This window comes from Lepidochelys kempii, chromosome 2 (genome assembly GCF_965140285.1).
Source record: "Lepidochelys kempii isolate rLepKem1 chromosome 2, rLepKem1.hap1, whole genome shotgun sequence".
In the NCBI taxonomy this organism is placed as follows: domain Eukaryota; kingdom Metazoa; phylum Chordata; order Testudines; family Cheloniidae; genus Lepidochelys; species Lepidochelys kempii.
This window is the reverse complement of record NC_136381.1, coordinates 247,500,276-247,519,559: the sequence shown is the minus strand read 5'-3', so window position 1 is coordinate 247,519,559 and position 19,284 is coordinate 247,500,276. Positions and strand designations below refer to the sequence as shown.

The window sequence follows — 19,284 nt, the reverse complement described above, 5'->3', positions numbered from 1 at the left end:
GCTTTCCTTGGCAGAGTATATTGGCCACTCATCAGCCAAAGACTCATAAACAATGATGTATCGACAGGCATCTAGAGGACAGATCTGTTCCACAGAAGCCTATATAATATTTCTCAGGCATCAACAAAATTCAGTTTACCTTAGGTGTAGCTCCAGCTGAGAGAAAAGGAAATGAACAAATGCTCTCCTTGCCAGAATTTCTGCATGGCAGTCGTTGACCACACGCCCTTGATCGTTAATGTATTCTCCATTTATACATTTGGTACCCGATGACAGCACAATAACCTGAGCCTGCCTGGTGTCCAAGCCTGCAGAAAGGAAAACAAAAGAGTTGTAACTTGCCTCAGGGTTAGCGAGACATCGTAATTGTTAAAGTTCTTGCAGCCCCCATTTTGATGTGGCAGCTGAGACAGCCCTAATGGGATGCTGATGAAAATGATTATATGGCTTTTGGAATATGCAGTACCGTCACATCTCAGCGCTATTAGAATAATACAGGCTCTATTTCAGTCTGCACTGCTAATTCCTGGATAAAAGCTTGCCACAAAGTTTACTTGTTAAATCAATAACTACATCATAGAAAAGCACATGCTGTAAGTAGGTAATAAAGATCTCCCACAGTGCTGATAAATGGCCAGGTTTTATGAGCTGCTGAAGACATTTTCTGATGGGAACACACACTCCCTATAATGTTAGCTTTCATCACTAGTGTACTGGAAGTGCTAAATAAAATGCAAGTAACACTTCTGGAGCTTCTCTTCTTTAAAAATCTCAGAGAACAAAGAGATCCTACTTTCTGTCTGGTTTCCTCCCCACCCTCACATGTACCTCTACATCAGTGCTTCCTATATTGAGGCCCACAGGGTTCTGAAATGTAGTCTCTGCTCAGACTTAGATGGAACGTTACTGGTTCGGACCTACAGTCTCCTCTCAATATTAAAGGGAAGGGCAGCTGTGGTTGCTCCTTTTTTATTCAAAATAGCCACAACCTGTAGATCTATGGGGTGAAATCCTGGCCCAATTGAAGTTGATGGCAAAACTCTTGTTGACTTCAATGGAGCCAGATTTCACCCCTAAAATGTTCATTCAGCTGAAAATGAACAACATTTTAGGGGTGAAACCTGACTCCACTGAAGTCAACAGGAGTTTTGTTCTCCAGGACAGGAGTGTTGTTCTTCAGTACAGCCCTGGGAGAACAGTTTAAAAATGCATTGAAATAAAACCCATTTAAGTGATTGCAGAGCACTTTACAGAACATGTCCATTTTTGATTGACAGAGAAAACAAACCAACAAACAAATCTACCCCTAACGAATGCGTTCTGGTCAAATGAGATACCATCAAGGCTTGATCAAGTATCCCAAGAACTTTAATCCATGTTTTACAGCTGTAAACAGTTATTATATACACACACAGGGCACAGCAATCCAAAACGTTAAGATTTAACAGAGTTGGGATTAAGACAGAGAGCCTCGGGTCAGATATATCCATGCTGTGAATGGAAACAGTCTTACCGCAGGCCAAGTGCTTCTGTCTTTGAAACACTTTGCTGGAGAATGCATACTGTTCTGTATGCACATTTGCTTTGTTCTCCTTTTTGTGACCTTCTTTAGGTGTGATAAGCTTTGAGATTCATCTTATATAGTCAGCTACTTAGTTGTATGCTGAAATCTATTGAGCAGTGAAACAAACAAGAAATTGCAATGATTTTCTGGATTAGAAGCATGCTGCTTAGGGACATGTTCTCCCATAAGATCCCTGGGTTGGATATGAGATAAGCAGCAGTAAATTGCAGATAAGATAAAAGGGGAAGGATTGTTCTGTGGTTAAAGCAGAGGACTGGGACTCAGGAGATGACCTGGGTTGTAGTTTTGGCTCTGCCACAGACTTCCTGTGTAAACCTGACTTCTCTGTTACCCAGTTCGTAAAATGGCAAAACTACTTCCCAAGCTCCAAAGGGTGTTGTGAAGCTTAACTCACTGTGGTTTCTAAAGCACTTTGTGATCCTCAGATGGAAGGTGCTATAGGCAGTAACTGCAAAGTGCACATAATTGTGGAAGTTGATTTATCTGTGTTGTGATTATCAATTAATATTATTATTGTAGTTTTGAGCCTAATGACAATGTGTTTGGAAATATAAGAGACAATTTTTTCACAAGCTAAAAGAGAGACACACAAGGGAGATGATGGAAAATGCAGTGAAGAGAAAGAATGAACAAATATTTGTGTTTGTTTTTATTGTTATTATGGAAAAAAAATTATATGGAGATGTGTCTTCCATGCTACAAAAAGGGATATTTGCAGTCTGTGCATTACAACTTCTTTGACCTCAAATCTCCAAATCGGGACTCTAATGTCACAGTTAAGGAAGATAGGAATTGCTGTATTGTTTCAGACCCATGGTCCATCTAGCCCATTGTTCTATCTCTGACTGTATCCAGGCAGTTTCCTTGAAATTCATGTCTGCTCCAAACCACTCTTGTGCCCATGGAGCTCTATCTCTGCTCCCTTTTAGGGCAATGCTATCAGCTGCTTTTCTTGCTTTCTCCTGGCTTTCTGCTTCCTTTCACCTTCTGACACACACAGCTCCACCAATCAATGCCCCAGTCCCTGTGTTTGCAATCCGTCTCAGGGAACCTTTATATTCTTCCTTCTTCTTGCTCAGGCCTTCCAATGCAATCCAGTGCCTTGGGCAGGGGCTTCTGTTCTTTTAGCTACCTTACTCCATAAAGGAGTTCAACTGCTTCTTCCATTTAATCTGAATGAAAGGTGACTGGTGTGTCCATCATCTTCTATGAGGTCTCTGATGAACATAGATCAGAGACACGCTTGCTGGCCACCACCAACACCCTCCCGCATAACAATATCAGGGCCACTATTGATATTAAGGAACCTTTTCCCCCTTGGGTGAATTAGATACTGCTCCCCAGTCTCCACAGATATGGACACACTTATCCACTTGGTGTGGTGATATGCCTTCATAGAGCCACATATATGCCAGTGTGGCTGTCACAAAGTAAACAAATATTAAGTATCACAAGTATCAAGGACATCAAGATGACTGAGGACCCTTCTTAGAGGAGTTGGCTTCCAAGTTCCCACAAAATTGGCCTTGTGCATTGTTAGAGATGTAGTGATCTTCCAACATGTCTTATTCCCAATTAGTGGAAATAGTACCCATGCTCCTCATGTATGTTGCAGCACTAAGACACCCAGAAACACAGATGTACATGAGTTATGCATTAGCACTCTAATAGCCACATGTCAGTGAGGAGCCAAAAGGGTATAGCGCTCTGTGACCAATGTACTGCTGCTGAACACCACGTGTGAGGGAACTCGGCATAATGAAAAATACTTCTGACAATATGACAGGTATCTGATGCATTCAGGAGCATGTATGCAAATGAATCCTTCTCTTGTATGCTTTATTATGTATATGTATAGAATCAGAAAGTCATTCCCTTGATATAACTTTCCATGAACACAAGATGAATTTATTTGCAACCCAGCCCCTCGGTGAAGTCACACTTATATTCTAATGGAGGAAAGACTTGTCACATTGTTATTCTGTGTAGTATTTTCAGCTGCTGAACCTAAATTTTTGGGGCCAATGATTGAGACTGGACAGATCCTTCTGTATAGTTTAACCAATATTTGTTGATTTTGCAGTACAGTTAGCTTGAGCCTTCTACCTCAAATTGTTAGTAAACAATCAACATTAATTATTAATTGTTATTTACCACCTCTGTATTTGTTCTCGTTTAAATAATACTTGGCATTTCTATAGCAACTTCTACCTGATAATCTCAAGGTACTTTCTAAATGTTCATTAATCTAACCTCCAAACATGCAGCAGAACAAAGGGATGTTATTATCCCCATTTTACAGATAGGAAAAGGGAAGCACTGACTGTGGTGGAATCCACGGCTAGCACAGATCTGGCATCACTGGCTATTTGCCACCACCCCCTGATGGCAGCAGTACAGAGAATGGGCGAGGATTGAAAAGAGGCGGAGCTGATGTGTGGCACAATCTGATGATCCCATACTGGTGTAATAGCTCTTTAGGGTTCCCTTAGAGCAGGCGTTCTCAAACTTCATTGCACCAGGACCCCTTTCGGACAACAACAATGGCTACACGATCCCAGCAGGGGGGACTGAAGCCTGAATCCGCCTGAGCCCCATCACCCTGGGCAGGGGGGCCAAAGCTGAAACCCAAGGGCTTCAGCCCCAGGCAGGGGACCTGTAACCTGAGCCCCATCACCCAGGGCTGAAGCCCTGGGGCTTTGGCTTTGGGCTTTGGCTTCGGCCCTGGGTGGTGGGACTCGGGCTTTGGCCCTGAACCCCAGCAAGTTTAAGCCAGCCCTGGTGACCCTATTAAAATGGAGTCGTGACTCACTTTGGGGTCCCGACCCACAGTTTGATAACTGCTGCCTTAGAGGGTAGTCTCAGGCTCTACTACGCCCCTCCCCCATTAACTCTTATGGATGGTTGTGGAAAACCAACCAAAAGGCATCTCAAATATTTTCATCATGAATCTGTGATATTTATTCAGATGAATGTTCCACAAACATTTTCATTAGCATTATTTCTACAGCTCTGCTTTGTGAGAGATGTACACACAGAGCTCTCTGGACAGGAAGATATAGCTCTTGAAAAGAATCCACATCGTTGCTGACTGGAACCAAGCTAAGAGAACATCCTTCACTGAAAATCAAACATGTACACTTTTGGCTGTTGTACACCTAAACCAGGTCCAGATTAAAGCTGCCAACCATTGCTAACCCTACAGTCAGATCATCTGAAAAATAAGAAGAAACAAACTTCTATATTATGACCTTGACTCCTGACCCATCAACTGTCAGAGTTCTTCAAGCATTTCTTCCCTTCACAGCCTGGCATGAAATAACATTTGAGAAGACATTAGGGCAAAAGTAACTAGTGAGCAATTTATAAGAGGTGCCGACACTCAGGTTTCTATTATTTGCCTAAACGCTCCTAATAGTTTTCAATTTAAAAAGGAAATGGAGCAGGGGAAAGGAAATAGGGGAGCTGTGTCAGCATGTGGGCTGAAAAATGGATTCAACTCTTTTCACAGTTGCAGCTGGGTGAAGGGGGAAAGAATTTGCCAAATGTTTTATTCAAAATATTATATGCAAAAATTAGTGGGTAAATTATTGGACAAATATATTTGCAAATGACTCTCCCAGCTCGAGCACAGGCCCAGCCTAGTAAGGCGAAGAGTGATGCTGGAAACCCGCAACCTCAATGGATGCTGTGGTCAGAACTTCGGAGGCTCAGGCCATGATCCTGGCCCTGATGGTGTCAATGGGAATTTTGCCTTTGACTCTAGTGAGGCCAGGATTCCACCTCTTATGTGGGTACAATGAATTTCTAACCAGAAAGGGCTCCCATCCTTTGCAGTCACTGTGAAAATTCCTGTTGAATCCCTAGGCGTGGGATCGGGCCCAGTTTCCCTGAAAGGCCCAACCCAGACAGAAGGCCAGCCAACCAACCCCAAGCCCAGGGGGGTTGAGTATGACATGACCCCAACTCTTACCCCTGAACAGGAGCCGCTGTCTCCTGCCCTTGGGGTCGTCTCTCTCCTCCTGCTGGGGATTTGTGCAGTGGCAGTTGCATGAGCCAGTGGCTGCGGGTCCTGCTCCTGCCGGCCAGCTCTCCATGATGCACTGCATGTACTGTGGAGTGAGGGGCTCGGCTACTCCTCGACAGGTACGCACACTTCGGACAGTGTGTGCATATGCTGATCCACAGGCAGGTGGAGAGACGGCCCCCTGACCCAAGCCTGAGAGGGTCTGCTTGTTTTCCCACCCGACCTGACCTGGACTCAACATTTCTAGTTGGGTCCCGTCAGGTTCAACTCGGGTAGCAGGGCTCTGGGTTCTGACACCAGCTCTTTGGACTTGATACAGCCTGCATTGAAGTCGATGGGAAAACTCCCCCTGATTCCAGTAGAGCTGGATTACGTCCTGATTTGCAGATTCTTTATGTGATGGCTGCTATTTTGGCCAACACAGCAGGGACTGAAAGTGAGGATCTCCAGAGCTACAAACATGAGCTACAATAGGTTGCGCTAAAGGACCAATTCTCTCCAGCTGTGGCTGCAACAGACTCACATGTCAGCAGATCAGGCACAGAAGGGGATCTATAACCGATACTCACCAGTGGGTTATACTTGTATGCTGTACCAGGGTGGCAGGATCAATTGCCTGAATTACTTGGGTTAGTCAGGGGAGTTTTCCTTTTCAATTCTACCTTAAAAAAATTCTTTTCTGGCTGGTTTATGACTAATTTTCTCTGTAAAGCATTTTGCTATTTTGTGTATCAAGTACAGTATAAAAGACTAGGTATTTTTATGTTATATTGTATGCTAAGAGGTCAGGAGTCTATTGACTAATTTATATCTTCTCAAGTGAGACCTTACATTACAAGGATATGAAGGGAATTTCTCCGAAGCAGAGAGTGTGTGTGTTATATCATTGATACATACACTAAATGCAGGCTCTGTTCTTTTAATCTTCCCTCATGCTGTAAATCAATTCCCCCAGCCCCAAAATCATGTCTTTTCCTTCTCTGAATTCTCTCCAATTTATCGATAAATTATATTAATTTGAGGATTTTATTCAACCTGTTCTTATTTTCCCACCTTTCTCCTGTGCTCTGCCCACCAGCTTGGGCCTGCACGGCAGCATTACAAAAGTTTCTCCACCCTTTTCTTCCCACTTTGATAAACAGGTTCCGTGCTGGAAGTATTACTGTGTATGAGAAAATCAGAAACAAGCACCTCAGAGAAAAACACTGAGCGAAGGCATGGGCTTTTTACCAAAGCCTGATATGAATCGATGAAATCTTAGAAGTTATAATAAACCAGGTTGTATCCATGGAGAGAAAAATGGATTTCCCCACAGGATCTTTATTGTGTATACATATGCAAAATATATATACTATAATTGTAATGGGTGAATTTTCTCACACAAAAATACTCCATTAAGTAATACAACTTTCTGCTTATATAGTGCCTTCCATCTGAAGATCTCAGTGGCTTTTATAAAAATAAATTAAGCCCCATAGCACCCCTGTGAGATTGGTGAGGGATATACCAGGGTCTCTTTAACCACCATTGAAATGCAGCTACCTCTTTGAAGTTGAGCTCAGCAATCCTTTAACAGTGTTCTTTATACTGTACAAAAGTTTAGGAAGTGAAGAATAATAATTGTATCCTATTGAAACTGCAGAGGGGGTTTAGAAACCAGAAAATAATTACCTCAGGTGGAATAGGGTAATTACACTGCAGTTAATAAACCTATTCTTAAGTCAAAGGATGTTGGACCTCAGTTTTCTGTGTCCTTCAATAGACAGAGGGCGGCAAGAGGTGGACGTTGGCTTCTTCAACCATGGGATGCTGTACTGGGAAGAAGGTCCTCTAGGAACAAATGGGGTCCACCTGACCAAGAAGGGGGAAAGCATCTTCATGCACCAACTTGCCAACTTAGTGAGGAGGGCTTTAAACTAGGTTCACAGGGGGCAGATGACAAAAACCCACAGGTAAGTATAAAAATAGTGACTTTTATATCGGGTTAGATGTTATGGGGCTGGGGGAGATGTGGAAAATGACAATAGGGTCAAAGGAGCAAAAAGAAGGTAATCGGGGGGTGGGAGAAATATGATCAACATTTTAAATGTCTATACATAAATGCAAGGAGAATTGGAAGTATTAGCACATAAGCTAAATTATGATTTAATTGGCATCACAGAGACTTGGTGGGATAAGTCTCATGACTGGAATAGTGGTATAGAGGTCTATAGCTTGTTCAGAAAGGACAGGAAGGGAAAAAGGGTTGCATTATACATGAAGGATATATACACTTGTTCTGAGATCCAGAAGGAGGTGTGAGGCAGACCTGTTGAGAGTCTCTGTGTAAAGTCTCTGTGTTATGCCATGGTGGGAGGTCTACTACAGACCACCAAATCAGGAAGAGGAGGTGGATGAGGCATTTCTAAAACAAACAACAGAAATATCCAAAACACAGGACCTGGGAGTAATGGGGAACTTTCGAGACCCAGGCATCTGTTGGGAAAGTAATATGTCAAAACACAAAATTTCCAGTAAGTTCTTGGAATGTATTGGTGATAAATTTTTGGAAAGTTGAAAGTAGAAAGTGGAGGAAGTAACCAGGGGGACAGCCATTTTGCACTTGATTCTGACCAACAGGGAGGAATTGGTAGCGAATCTGAAGGTGAAAGGCAATCTGGGTGACAGTGACCATGAAATGTTAGATTTCATGATTCTAAGGAAAGAAAGCAATGAGAGCAGCAGAATAAGGATAATGGATTTCAAAAAATTAGACTTTAACAAACTCAGAGAACTGGCAGGTAAGGTTCCATGGTAAGAAAAATCTAAGGGAAAAAGGAGTTCAGGAGAGCTGGCAGTTCCTCAAGGAGATGATATTAAAGGCACAACTGCAAACTATTCCGGTGCAAAGGAAAGATAGGAAGAATAGCAAGAGGTCAATATGGCTCCATCAGGAACTCCTTAATGACTTGAAAATCAAAAAGGAATCCTACAAGAAAAAGGAAACATGGTCAAATTGATAAGGTGGAGTACAAAAGAACAGCACAAGTATGTAGGAACAAAATCAAAAAGGCTAAGGCCCAAAATGAGTTATACTTGGTAAGGGACACAAAAGTCAATAAGAAGAGATTCTTTAAATACATTAGGAGCAAGAGAAAGCCAAAGGAAAGTATGGGTCCTCTACTTAGAGGGGAAGGAGTGCTAATAATTGATAACATCAAAAAAGCTGAGGTGCTTAATGCCTATATTGCTTCAGTTTTCACTAAAAAGGTTAGTGATAACCAGATACTTGACACAATTAATATTAACAACCAGAGGGAAGGAATGCAAGCCAAAATAGGGAAAGGACAAGTTAAAGAATATTTAGATAAGTTAATGTACTGAAGTTGACAGGGCCTGATGAAATTCATCATAGGGTACTTAAGAAACTAGCTGAAGCAATCTCAGAGCCCTTAGCAATTATCTTTGAGAACTCTTGGAGGACAGAAGACTGGAGAAGAGCAAACATAGTACCTATTTTTGAAAAGAGGAACAAGAAGGACCCAAGGAATTATAGACCAGTCAGCCTAACTTCAGTACCTGGAAAGATACTGGAGAAAATTATTAAACAATCAGTTTATAAGCACCCGGAGGATAATAGGGTTATAAGGAATACTTGGCATGGATTTGTCAAGAACAAATCATGCCAAACTAAACCAACTTCTTTTCCTTCTTTGATAGGGTTACTGACCCAGTGGATGAGGGAGGCAGTAAATGTGATATACCTTAATTTTAGTAAGGTTTTCGACACAGTTCCACATGATATTCTCATAAACAGACTCAGAAAATACGGTCTAGATTAAATTATGATAAAGTGGGTGCACAATAGATTTAAAGACCATACTCAAAGAGTAGTTATGAATGGTTTACTGTCAAATTGGAAGGAATATCTCGTGGGGTCCCGCAGAGTCCAGTATTATTCAATATTTTCATTAAAGACTTGGATAATAGAATAGAGAGGATGCCCATAAAATTTGCAGATGACATAAAGCTGGGAGGGGTTGCAAGCACTTTGGAGGACAGGCTTAAAATTCAAAACCTGGACAAATTGTATAGTTGATCTGAATTCAACAAGATGAAATTCAATAAAGACAAGTGCAAAGTTCTTCACTTAGGAAAGAAAAATCAAATGTACAACTACAAAATGGGCAATAACTTCTCTAGGTGGTAGTACTGCTGAAAAGGATCTGGAGGTTATAATTAGGGGTTTACTTAAATCACAGAGAAATCATACATGTTTCACGGGTTACTCACAGCATAAATAGAAAATTTCGTGGATGTGTTCACACCATGCGACCCTTACTTCTGTGCTGCTGCTGCTGGCAGTGCTGTCTTCAGAGCTGGGCTCCCAGCCAGCAGATGTTACTCTCCAGCCACCTAACTCTGAATGCAGAATGGAGAGTGGCGGCTGCTGGTCAGACACCCGTATTTGAAGGCAGCGCCACCGCCAGCAAGGGCGCTGCCTTCAGAGCTGGGTGCCTGGCTAGTAGCCACTGCTGTCTGGCCGCCCCGCGCTGAAGGCAGTGCATAAGTAAGGGTAGCAATACCACAACTCCCCTACAATAGGCTTACCATGCCTTTTTGGGTCAGGAGCCCCAGTCTGAGAAACGCTGTGTAGGATAGGGTAAAAGTACACAAAAGACCAGATTATAGTGAATAATCCCAACTATAAATATAAAATGATGGGGTCTAATTTAGCTGTTACCACTCAAGAAAGAAATCTTAGCATCATTGTGGATAGCTCTCTGAAAACATTCACTCAATGTGCAGTGGCAGTCAAAAAAGCGAACAGAATGTTGGGAATCATTAAGAAAGGGATAGATAATAAGACAGAAAATATCATATTGCCCTCTATATACATCCATGGTACAACCACATCTTGAATACTGCGTAGAGATGTGGTCGTCCCCTCTCAAAAAAAGATATAGTGGAATTGGAAAAGGTTCAGAAAAGGGCAACAAAAATGATTAGGGGTATGGAACGGCTGCCGTCTGAGGTGAGATTAATAAAACCGGGATTTTTGAGTTTGGAAAAGAGATGATAAGGGGGGATATGAGAGAAGTCTATAAAATCATGACTGGTGTGGAGAAAGTAAATAAGGAAGTGTTATTTACTCCTTCTCATAATACAAGAACTAGGGGCCACCAAATGAAATTAATAGGCAGCATGTTTAAAACAAACAAAAGGAAGTATTTTTTCACACAAAGCACAGTAAACCTGTGGAACTCCTTGCCAGAGGATGTTGTGAAGGCCAAGACTATAACAGGGTTAAAAAAGAATTAGATAAATTCATGGAGGATAGATCCATCAATGGCTATTAGCCAGGATGGGCAGGGATGGTGTCCCTAGCCTCTGTTTGCCAGAAGCAGGGAATGAGCGACAGGGGATGGATCACTTGATGATTACCTGTTCTGTTCATTCCCTCAGGATACTGGGCTAGATAGACCTTTGGTTGACCCAGTATGGCCATTCTTATTTTCTTATGTTATTTCACAGGGGAGTCCAGATTTCATGGTCTGTGACATGTTTTTCATGTCCGCTAATTTGGTAGGGCTCTAGTTATAGTTGACCAGAAACTGAACATGAGTAAACTGTGTGATGCAGCTGCAATAAAGGCTAATATGATTCTGGGAAGTATTAACAGGAGTGTTGGATGTAAGACATGGGAGGTAATTGATCTGCTCTACTTGGCAGTGTCAAGGCCCCAACTGGAGAGCTGTGTCCAATTCTGGGCACCACAATTTCGGAAAGATGTGGACAAACTGGAAAAAGTCTGGAGGAGACCAACAAAAATGATCAAGATTTAGCAAACCTGACCTATGAGGAAAGGTTAAAAAAACTGGGCATTGTTTAGTCTTGAGAAAAAAGACTGAGGTGGAGACCTGATAAGTCTTCCAATATGTTAAGGGCTGTTATAAAGAGGACTGTATCAATTGTTCTCCATATCCACTGAAGGTAGGACAAAAAATAACAGGCTTAATCTGCAGCAAGGGAGATTTAGGTTAGATATTAGGAAAAACTTTTGAATTATAAGATCTGGAAAAGACGTTTAGGGGAGGTTGTGGAGTCCCCATCATTGGAAGCTTTTAAAAACAAGTTGGACAAACACCTGTTAGGAATGATCTAGGTTTACTTGGTTCTGCCACAGTGCAGGGGGCTGGACTTGATGACTTCTCGAGGTCCCTTCCAGCTCTACATTTCTATGATTCCATGACAGTGCAGTACTACCATTAATCCAACATCAATATCTAGGGGATTTAGGACAGTACAGAATGCCACTCCCTGAATTACTAACATAACTTCTTACAGCACCTTGGTGTTCTTTAGAGCTCTCTCACCCAAATACTGACCTGGCTGTCTTCTGTTCAGCTTGGGAGAAGGGATGGTATCTCATTATAAAGGAGAATGTCTGCAGGTTTTATAGTGTGCTGTGCTCTGTATTGTCAATCCCAAGTGTTCAAAAATCATGAGCCAGAATCCAAACATCGTGAGACTGGCTTAAAAATCATGAGATTTTTAAAATAATAATAAATCTGGGATCTTTTTATTTGACCTTCTGGTGTTTGAGCCTCTAGGCTTCATGATTTCCAGCCTTTCCCAGAAACCATCAGGGCTAGAAATTTACTTTAAAAAAAATGAAGGCTGAGATCCTAGGACTTCAGGAACTGGGCCAATGTGTAAAACATCAAATACTATGAGACTTGCGATAAAATCGTGAGAGTTGGCCACACTGCTTCCTTACATATATCTCACAACACACCGTAGTTACAGCAATAGAAATGTTACAGTAAGATGTCAACAGAGTAGGTGGAGACAGTAAACAAGGAGAGATGCAAAGGTTTGGTCAGAGTATGAGCCAGATGTGGGAAACTGATTGACAACTCAAGAGTCTACAGGTAGCATAGTTTATGAGTTATGCTTTAAAAAAATTACTACAAGAAATGTCAGGTATGTCTATACACAGCTGCCAGGGACAACCCCACCAGTAAAAGCAATGAGCCAGGTCCTCGGCTAGTCTAAATCAGCATAGCTCGGATGACTTCAGTCGTGCTATCCTGATTTACGTCTGCTGAAGGTCTGGTGCACTGTTGTCACATATGGGATATCTACATTTGGGGCCCAGAAAACAAAACTTAAAAAGAAAACTCAAAATCACAAGGTGTAATTGGGTGCAACAGTCAACAGATCTTGCAATCAAGGTAGTTGCAGCCTACCAAATCTGCACTATTCGAAATCTGAGTTAGAGCCACTGTATGTATTAGAGAAAGGCAGTGCCTGCTTGTCAGTGATCTGTGTAATATTCAATTGACTAAATTCAGACTGAGGTCAACTGAGTTGCATCTATAATACCAATTCTGAATTGAGCTCACTATCTGGATGCCTAATATTTTGCACCCATAAGAAAGGTTACTGCGTAAGCATGCACTTCACTGCACATTTTAGGACTTACTAGCAAGAAAGAAATCTATCTTCCTTTTCAACATGACACTGTAAAGACCGTATTAGGAACTTGTTCGTCGTGAATTTTAAAAAAAAATCAGATAAATCAGGCTTGATTAATTAAGAAAAAAATCCACCTCTTTTATTAGGTTGGAGACAACTGACACAAACTACTATTCACGAAAAAGCAAAGCCAGGAATAATGATAGTGTAAAGTCAGCCCTCGTGAATAATTCATTGGGTACAATTTCATGTTATTTTAAATGGTGCTGCTTCTCTTGCTGATAAGCAATAATTTTGTGTTCTTTCTTTGCTTTTTTTAACAAATCAATCAAAAGGATTCTCTTTTGTTAAATGTATTTGGAATCATTTCTGAAACAGCTTAATAGAGCTGTGATCACACACTGATTTATTTTTCATTCTCTATCCACTGTAGAAGAGGATGAGGGTTCCATTTCTGTCTTGTTTTTAGGAAATGAAATTTTTTTGAAGCTACTGATGTAGCATCCGACAAATCCTGCATCCCTTTGCATTATGTTGTTCCATAGCAACCATATATTATCAGTCGAATGACCTTCACTTTATAATAAGAGAACATCAAGACAAGAAAGGATAAAAGTGCTGTATGTCCTCCATGGGAAAGCACACCAGGACCCTGATCCTGCAATCTGAACCACATTGGCAAGACGTGTGCCTACTCAGAGTCCCACTGAAGTCATGGAGGCTCTGCGCAGACAGAGGGATCTACCCACAGAAAGCAGATTGAAAGGCTGGGGTCTGTCCGTGTATCTCCTATGTAGCAGGTGGGATCTGAACACAAAATGGCAGCTGCTTCTGCAGCAGAGAAGGGGAACTTTTCTCTGTCTATAGAGAAAAACAATCGTAACAGACATAAGCTAGGTAGACCACACTTTGCAAACCCCATACTCTTATTGCATATTAATTGTTTATTTATTATTATTATTATTTTATTTGTATTGTGGTAGCATCTAGGAGCTACAGAGAACAAAAAAAACCCAGCCCCCCAAAGAGCTTACAATCTATGTGTAAGACAAGGGACAACGGGTAGATACAATCAGTCAGATAGGAAAGCATAACTGTCTGCAGCTATCTGGAAGGGGTACACCCAAAGGCTGTGTCTATGCTACCCTTTTTCTCTTTATCCCCACCTTTGCTATCACTATTTCAACTCCACCAGTGGTAGTAACAGTGACACCAGCTGCTGTGGTTCTAATGATCATGTGATCTAATCCTAGTGACCCCATGGGGGGTCTAAGTTAACGCTCCTGAGATTGCTGCCATTGGTGGAGCTGAACCAGTGGCAGCAATGATGGGATGTTTTAGAACTAATCCCTAGTGCAGACAAGGCCAAAGGAGGAACAGGAATGTTAAGAGTGCCTCAAGGAGTTACTGAATGAATCTGAACAAAGGGTGGCTGAACGTCAGGGAAAAAATGGTCAACAATGAGTTCAATGGCATTTTTGGGTGCACAAAGTAATGTAGATGTGGCCCTACAATGGCTAGTGAACATCAGTGATATTTGAAATGCTGTGGTTGCGTAGTGATTTCTTCTCCTGATCTCTTCCTGGTGTGAGTTATCTGAAAGTGAATATTACATCATATTTCTACTGCGGGTGGGAACAGTAGAAATATGGGATCCTCACATGTTCTCCCTGGCTTATTCTCCCTTCTTTCCATGCTCAGGTCGTGTGCTCAGGTAACTCCTCCTTTGCTGTGTAGAGCTGGACTTTATCAGCTCGCTGGAGGAAGCCATCTCAAAGACATGCTCAACCCCTGTCAGAGATGGAACAAGGATTCACTCTTCTCTGTCCTGAACTCGGATCCCATCGTGGCAGTAACAACAGCCGGCTTCTCCGTGTATGAGAACTGATATTGCTAAGACATGTTGAACAGCCCTTGCTACCAAGACATTTCTTTGTGAAATGAGCTCTTCAAATCCAATTCATTTTAAAGCAAAATCCTTTTATGAACTAAGCCCATTCTGACCTGCTGGCTCAGATCCATGGATGTCTAAAAAAGAACAGACCTTCAGGTACATTTTCTACCTGACTCTATGCATTTCATTTCAGCAAGTGTCATTCTTAACAAGAAGAAGCTAGGTCTTGGGTCATACAGCACTATAAGACAGAGAATTGGCCAGACAGGGATGTTGACAAACTTGAGGTAGATCAGAAAACAGGAACAAAACTGATTAAGAGGCTGTGGAGGAGACTAACTCAGAAGAGGTTAAAATAATTAAATATGTATAGCATTGCTAATTGACAACTAAGGGAATAGGATACACTTCTGCATGTATTTGAAGGGTGCAAACTGAATGGGGGATATTTTTAGGGTGACACAAAGAGTTATAACTAAGAGCAATGGGATCAAATCATGGAAAGTAAATGGCAGGCTGAATAATGGGAGAGAATTATTAACAATGAGCTCTATTACATGGGAATGGTCTCCCAGGGATAGTATTGAGAGCCGCACTGCTAATTGAGTCATTTCAATCTAGACTGGAAAAAGTATTCAGGAATGTACTATAGGAAACAATCTTGCTCTTGCAGGGGAATAGACTGGATGACTTAGCAGTCTTTTCCATTCTAATTTCTATGGTTCATTTCATTCCTCCCTTCTGTGGATGGAAAGGATGAAATCCAAGTGGATTTGCTCCTGGGGAGCATGGAAAGAGACAATACTACCTCTGTAGCACCATTCTCCCTTTTCCTGCCCCTCTATGGTGTTGAAAATCTACAGGGGATCAGGCAGACTAGAGCAGAAATAGGTGGTCTGCACACTTGATCCCCTCACCAAATTCATAGGATTCTTTGCCTAAGTTAATACTGACGGAGTCAATATTACCATAGGCATAGCCTCTCACAGCTTGTACGGCAACTTCCAACTTATCTGTATGTATATATATATTTATTCTTACTATATGTTCCATTCTATGCATCCGATGAAGTAGCCCACGAAAGCTTATGCTCTGATAAATTTGTTAGTCTCTAAGGTGCCACAAGTCCTCCTGTTCTTGTGCCCTCCTACACTTTTGAGACTCTGAACACAATTTTCCTCCTCAGGGATAAAACCATGCAGGGACTTACAGCAAAGTCCCCATTTTACTTTAAAGGTGAAATGAAGCATTTTTCCCTGCCTATACCTGAGTTCAGAAATCTGTGTTTCTCCTACAGAAGGTAGCATCACTGACACCTAAGCAGTAAACAAAGCTACATTCTTACACTTCTTTATGTGTGGTAAGATCATCATCCTTAACTACAGTAGGGAAAACAGAATCCTTAACTCAAGTTCGCTGTTGAGCAAAAGCGGAATGGATTTTCAAATATTTTGTTTTCAAATATATTTATCATTTTCTTAAGTTTTTGAATATTAAAAGTAACCTTTGTCCTTTATTTGTTTCTATTTGCACCTGAATGTCACTGTTTTCAGAGATGGGCCTGAGGTGCAGTGTTTGGATGGGGACCTAAACTTTCCCAAATGTGACCACTTTGATTACAGTTTGAAGTTTAGATCTGGTCATGAGTTTACACATTTAGTCCCAGCACCAGAGGGTTTATTTGTAATTTTTTTTTACTATGCCTGTTCTGACAAATGATCAACAATATTAGCTAACTAGAGTGATGCAAAACTGTGGCCGGATCTACACACAGTTTTTGTAGTTATATAATTATTTTGGTAAGGGGTATGATTTTTTTAATTATATAGTTATACCAGTACACCCCCTAGTATGGACACAGTTTTATTGAAGTAAAAGTGCCTTTTACCAGTACAGTTTATTTCCCTTTATGTATGGGAATAAACTGTACTGACATTAGCACCATTATACTGATATAACTGCATATGCACTGGGGACTTTTACGTGTAGACAAGGTCTTTTTTTTCCCCCTAGCTTTTTAAATCTTGAGTTCGTGTGGCTTCAGGTTCGAACAAACTCAAAATGCAACTTGGTCAAGACTGCCAAGTTTCCCCTTCTTTCACATTGAAACCCTGGGCTATGGTTGCTGAAAATAGGGCCCAGGTTAACAAACCTGAATCAATTTTTCAACGAGTTCTGGAGTTAAGAAAATCTGAATTCAAGTAAGTTTCGCATGAGCTGGAGTTTCATCACAAAGGTTTCTTCAGCTTAGGTGCTGATCCTTCTGCCTAGCTGAAGCCTTTTCTTACACTTCTGAAAATAAAGCTCTGGGGTATGCTACGTTTCACATTTCCTAAGCAAGATCATAAAGCTAAAATGTTACTTGATATACATCTTCTCTTTCACACTGTTATTGACTGTATCAACTGCCAATTCTGATCTCATTTGAGCCCAGATTTCAAAACCCAATCTAGTGTTTGGGTCTGGGGTTCCTGTTCAGCCCACTATAAACTGGAATTGTGAAATTCAGATCTGTGGGATTCAACCACTCAGTTACAGAGTTTGGAGTACTTACCATTAAGCTGCAGATGAACAGGATAAGGCTCATATACAAAGAAAAACAGATTTTAAAAAAACAAGGCTAGGTACATGACTTCTAATCTAATCTATTCCTAGCTGTCTAAGTATATCTAGAGAGCCCCAACACCACAGAGTTTAAGCATTTCTAAAGAGTTGGTAAAATTTTCAAAAGCACCTAACTGACATAGGGACAGATTTTTTAAAAGATATTTAGGTGCCCAAAGATGTAGATAGGAGCCTAGTGGGATTTTCAAAGCACCTAAACAGGTTTGATGCCTAACTCCCCATTCTCATTGAAAATCAATGGTATGCAGGTTCTTAAGTGCCTAAATCAGTTCTTGAAAATGGGATGGAGAAGCCTAAGTAACTTAGGGCTTTTGAAAAATTTACCCAGTATCTAATACTCTTCTGGGATATTATTCATGGGACAGGTTTGTAGATGGCCTACCCGGTTTTGATGATGCCAGTATTTGACACGAATCAGCTTTGGTATCCTGCATATTTATAATGTAAATGTTACAAATCTGCTGCTGTATTTTACTAGTTTCCGTCTTCCCTGTTTAAAGTATGGACTAGAAATTAATTGCCCATCAATATTCTTGATTGTAGTTAGAGGTCAGGTTTTTTTTAATCTTAATATGACTGGAAAGATCCATGGAGACATATTGCAGACTTCCCCTTTTTTTCTGTTATTCTCCTTAGCAATTATTAAGATCAATTCCATGAGATAACAGATGATAATGTCCCATCTTTCATCGAAGCATGAAATTGCTGTTTAGGGCTCTTTTGGCCAGTTCATCTTTATTTCATATAGATAACTGAAAAGACCTCCTAGTTTGCTTTTAAGATCAAAGTGATTGTCAGCCTCTCTCTCTCTCGCTTTCTCTTTCTCACACACACACAAAATTGAATTGAGAAATCAACTTATAACATTTTTCCATGAATGTCCCCCACTGTGAAGAGCACTGAACTTAATGCTTCATTTTTAGCAGGAAAGATGACAAAAAAGTTTCTACATGTATTTAAACTGTTAAGGTTTATCAAACACAATGGGAAAACAGTGTTTAAATACCAGTTTCATTTTGTTTGTATCGATTCTGAGGGCTTGTCTACATTTACCAGGGGATCAACGAGCAGTGATCAATGCATCAGCAGTCGATTTAGCAGGTCTAATGAAGACCTGCTAAATCGACCACAGCTCACTTTCCTGTCGACTCCTGTACTCCACCGGATCGAGAAGAGTAAGGGGAGTCAACAAGAGAGTGTCTCCCGTCGACATCGCATAGTGTGGACCCTGCAGTAAGTAGATCTAAGCTACGTCAACTTGAGTTACGCTATTCACGTAACTCAAATTGTGTAGCTTAGGTTGACTTTTCACCGTAGTGTAGACAAGGCCTAAGATTTTTTTTTATGAAAGTGGAACTTTAGCAATAACAGATCATCCATGGAGCAAGTGACAGGTACTCTTTATCATGTCCAGTACTTTTAGGTACTGAGCAAGTGTATGTGTAACCCCCGGAGAGTGTGTGGTTCAGAGTCTGCTCTGTGCTAATCCACAGAGGATATGAGTTGTAGCAGCTCACAACTACAAAGCCGTGTCTCTTTAACTCAAGCTGTAGCAGCCTATGCTTTTAGCTCTGAACGTTCCTGGTTCACTCCCTGGTCTATAAGCTAAGTGGGTGGCCATCACCTGCACATGTATTTGTTAATGTCCACAAAAGAAAACTATCTGTGGTTGAATAACACTGTGAATGTTCT

At 41.1% G+C, this 19,284-nt stretch overlaps 1 protein-coding gene across 1 annotated transcript in view; it reads right to left on the bottom strand.

Annotated features, from left to right (window-relative positions):
• ADARB2 (adenosine deaminase RNA specific B2 (inactive)) overlaps window positions 1–19,284 on the bottom strand; it is a 432,280-nt gene that overhangs the window by 60,964 nt on the left and 352,032 nt on the right. Inside the window, exon 5 of the mRNA XM_073334472.2 lies at window positions 140–308. Within this exon, the coding sequence (XP_073190573.1) occupies window positions 140–308 (169 nt within the window). The remainder of the gene's footprint in view (window positions 1–139; window positions 309–19,284) is intronic.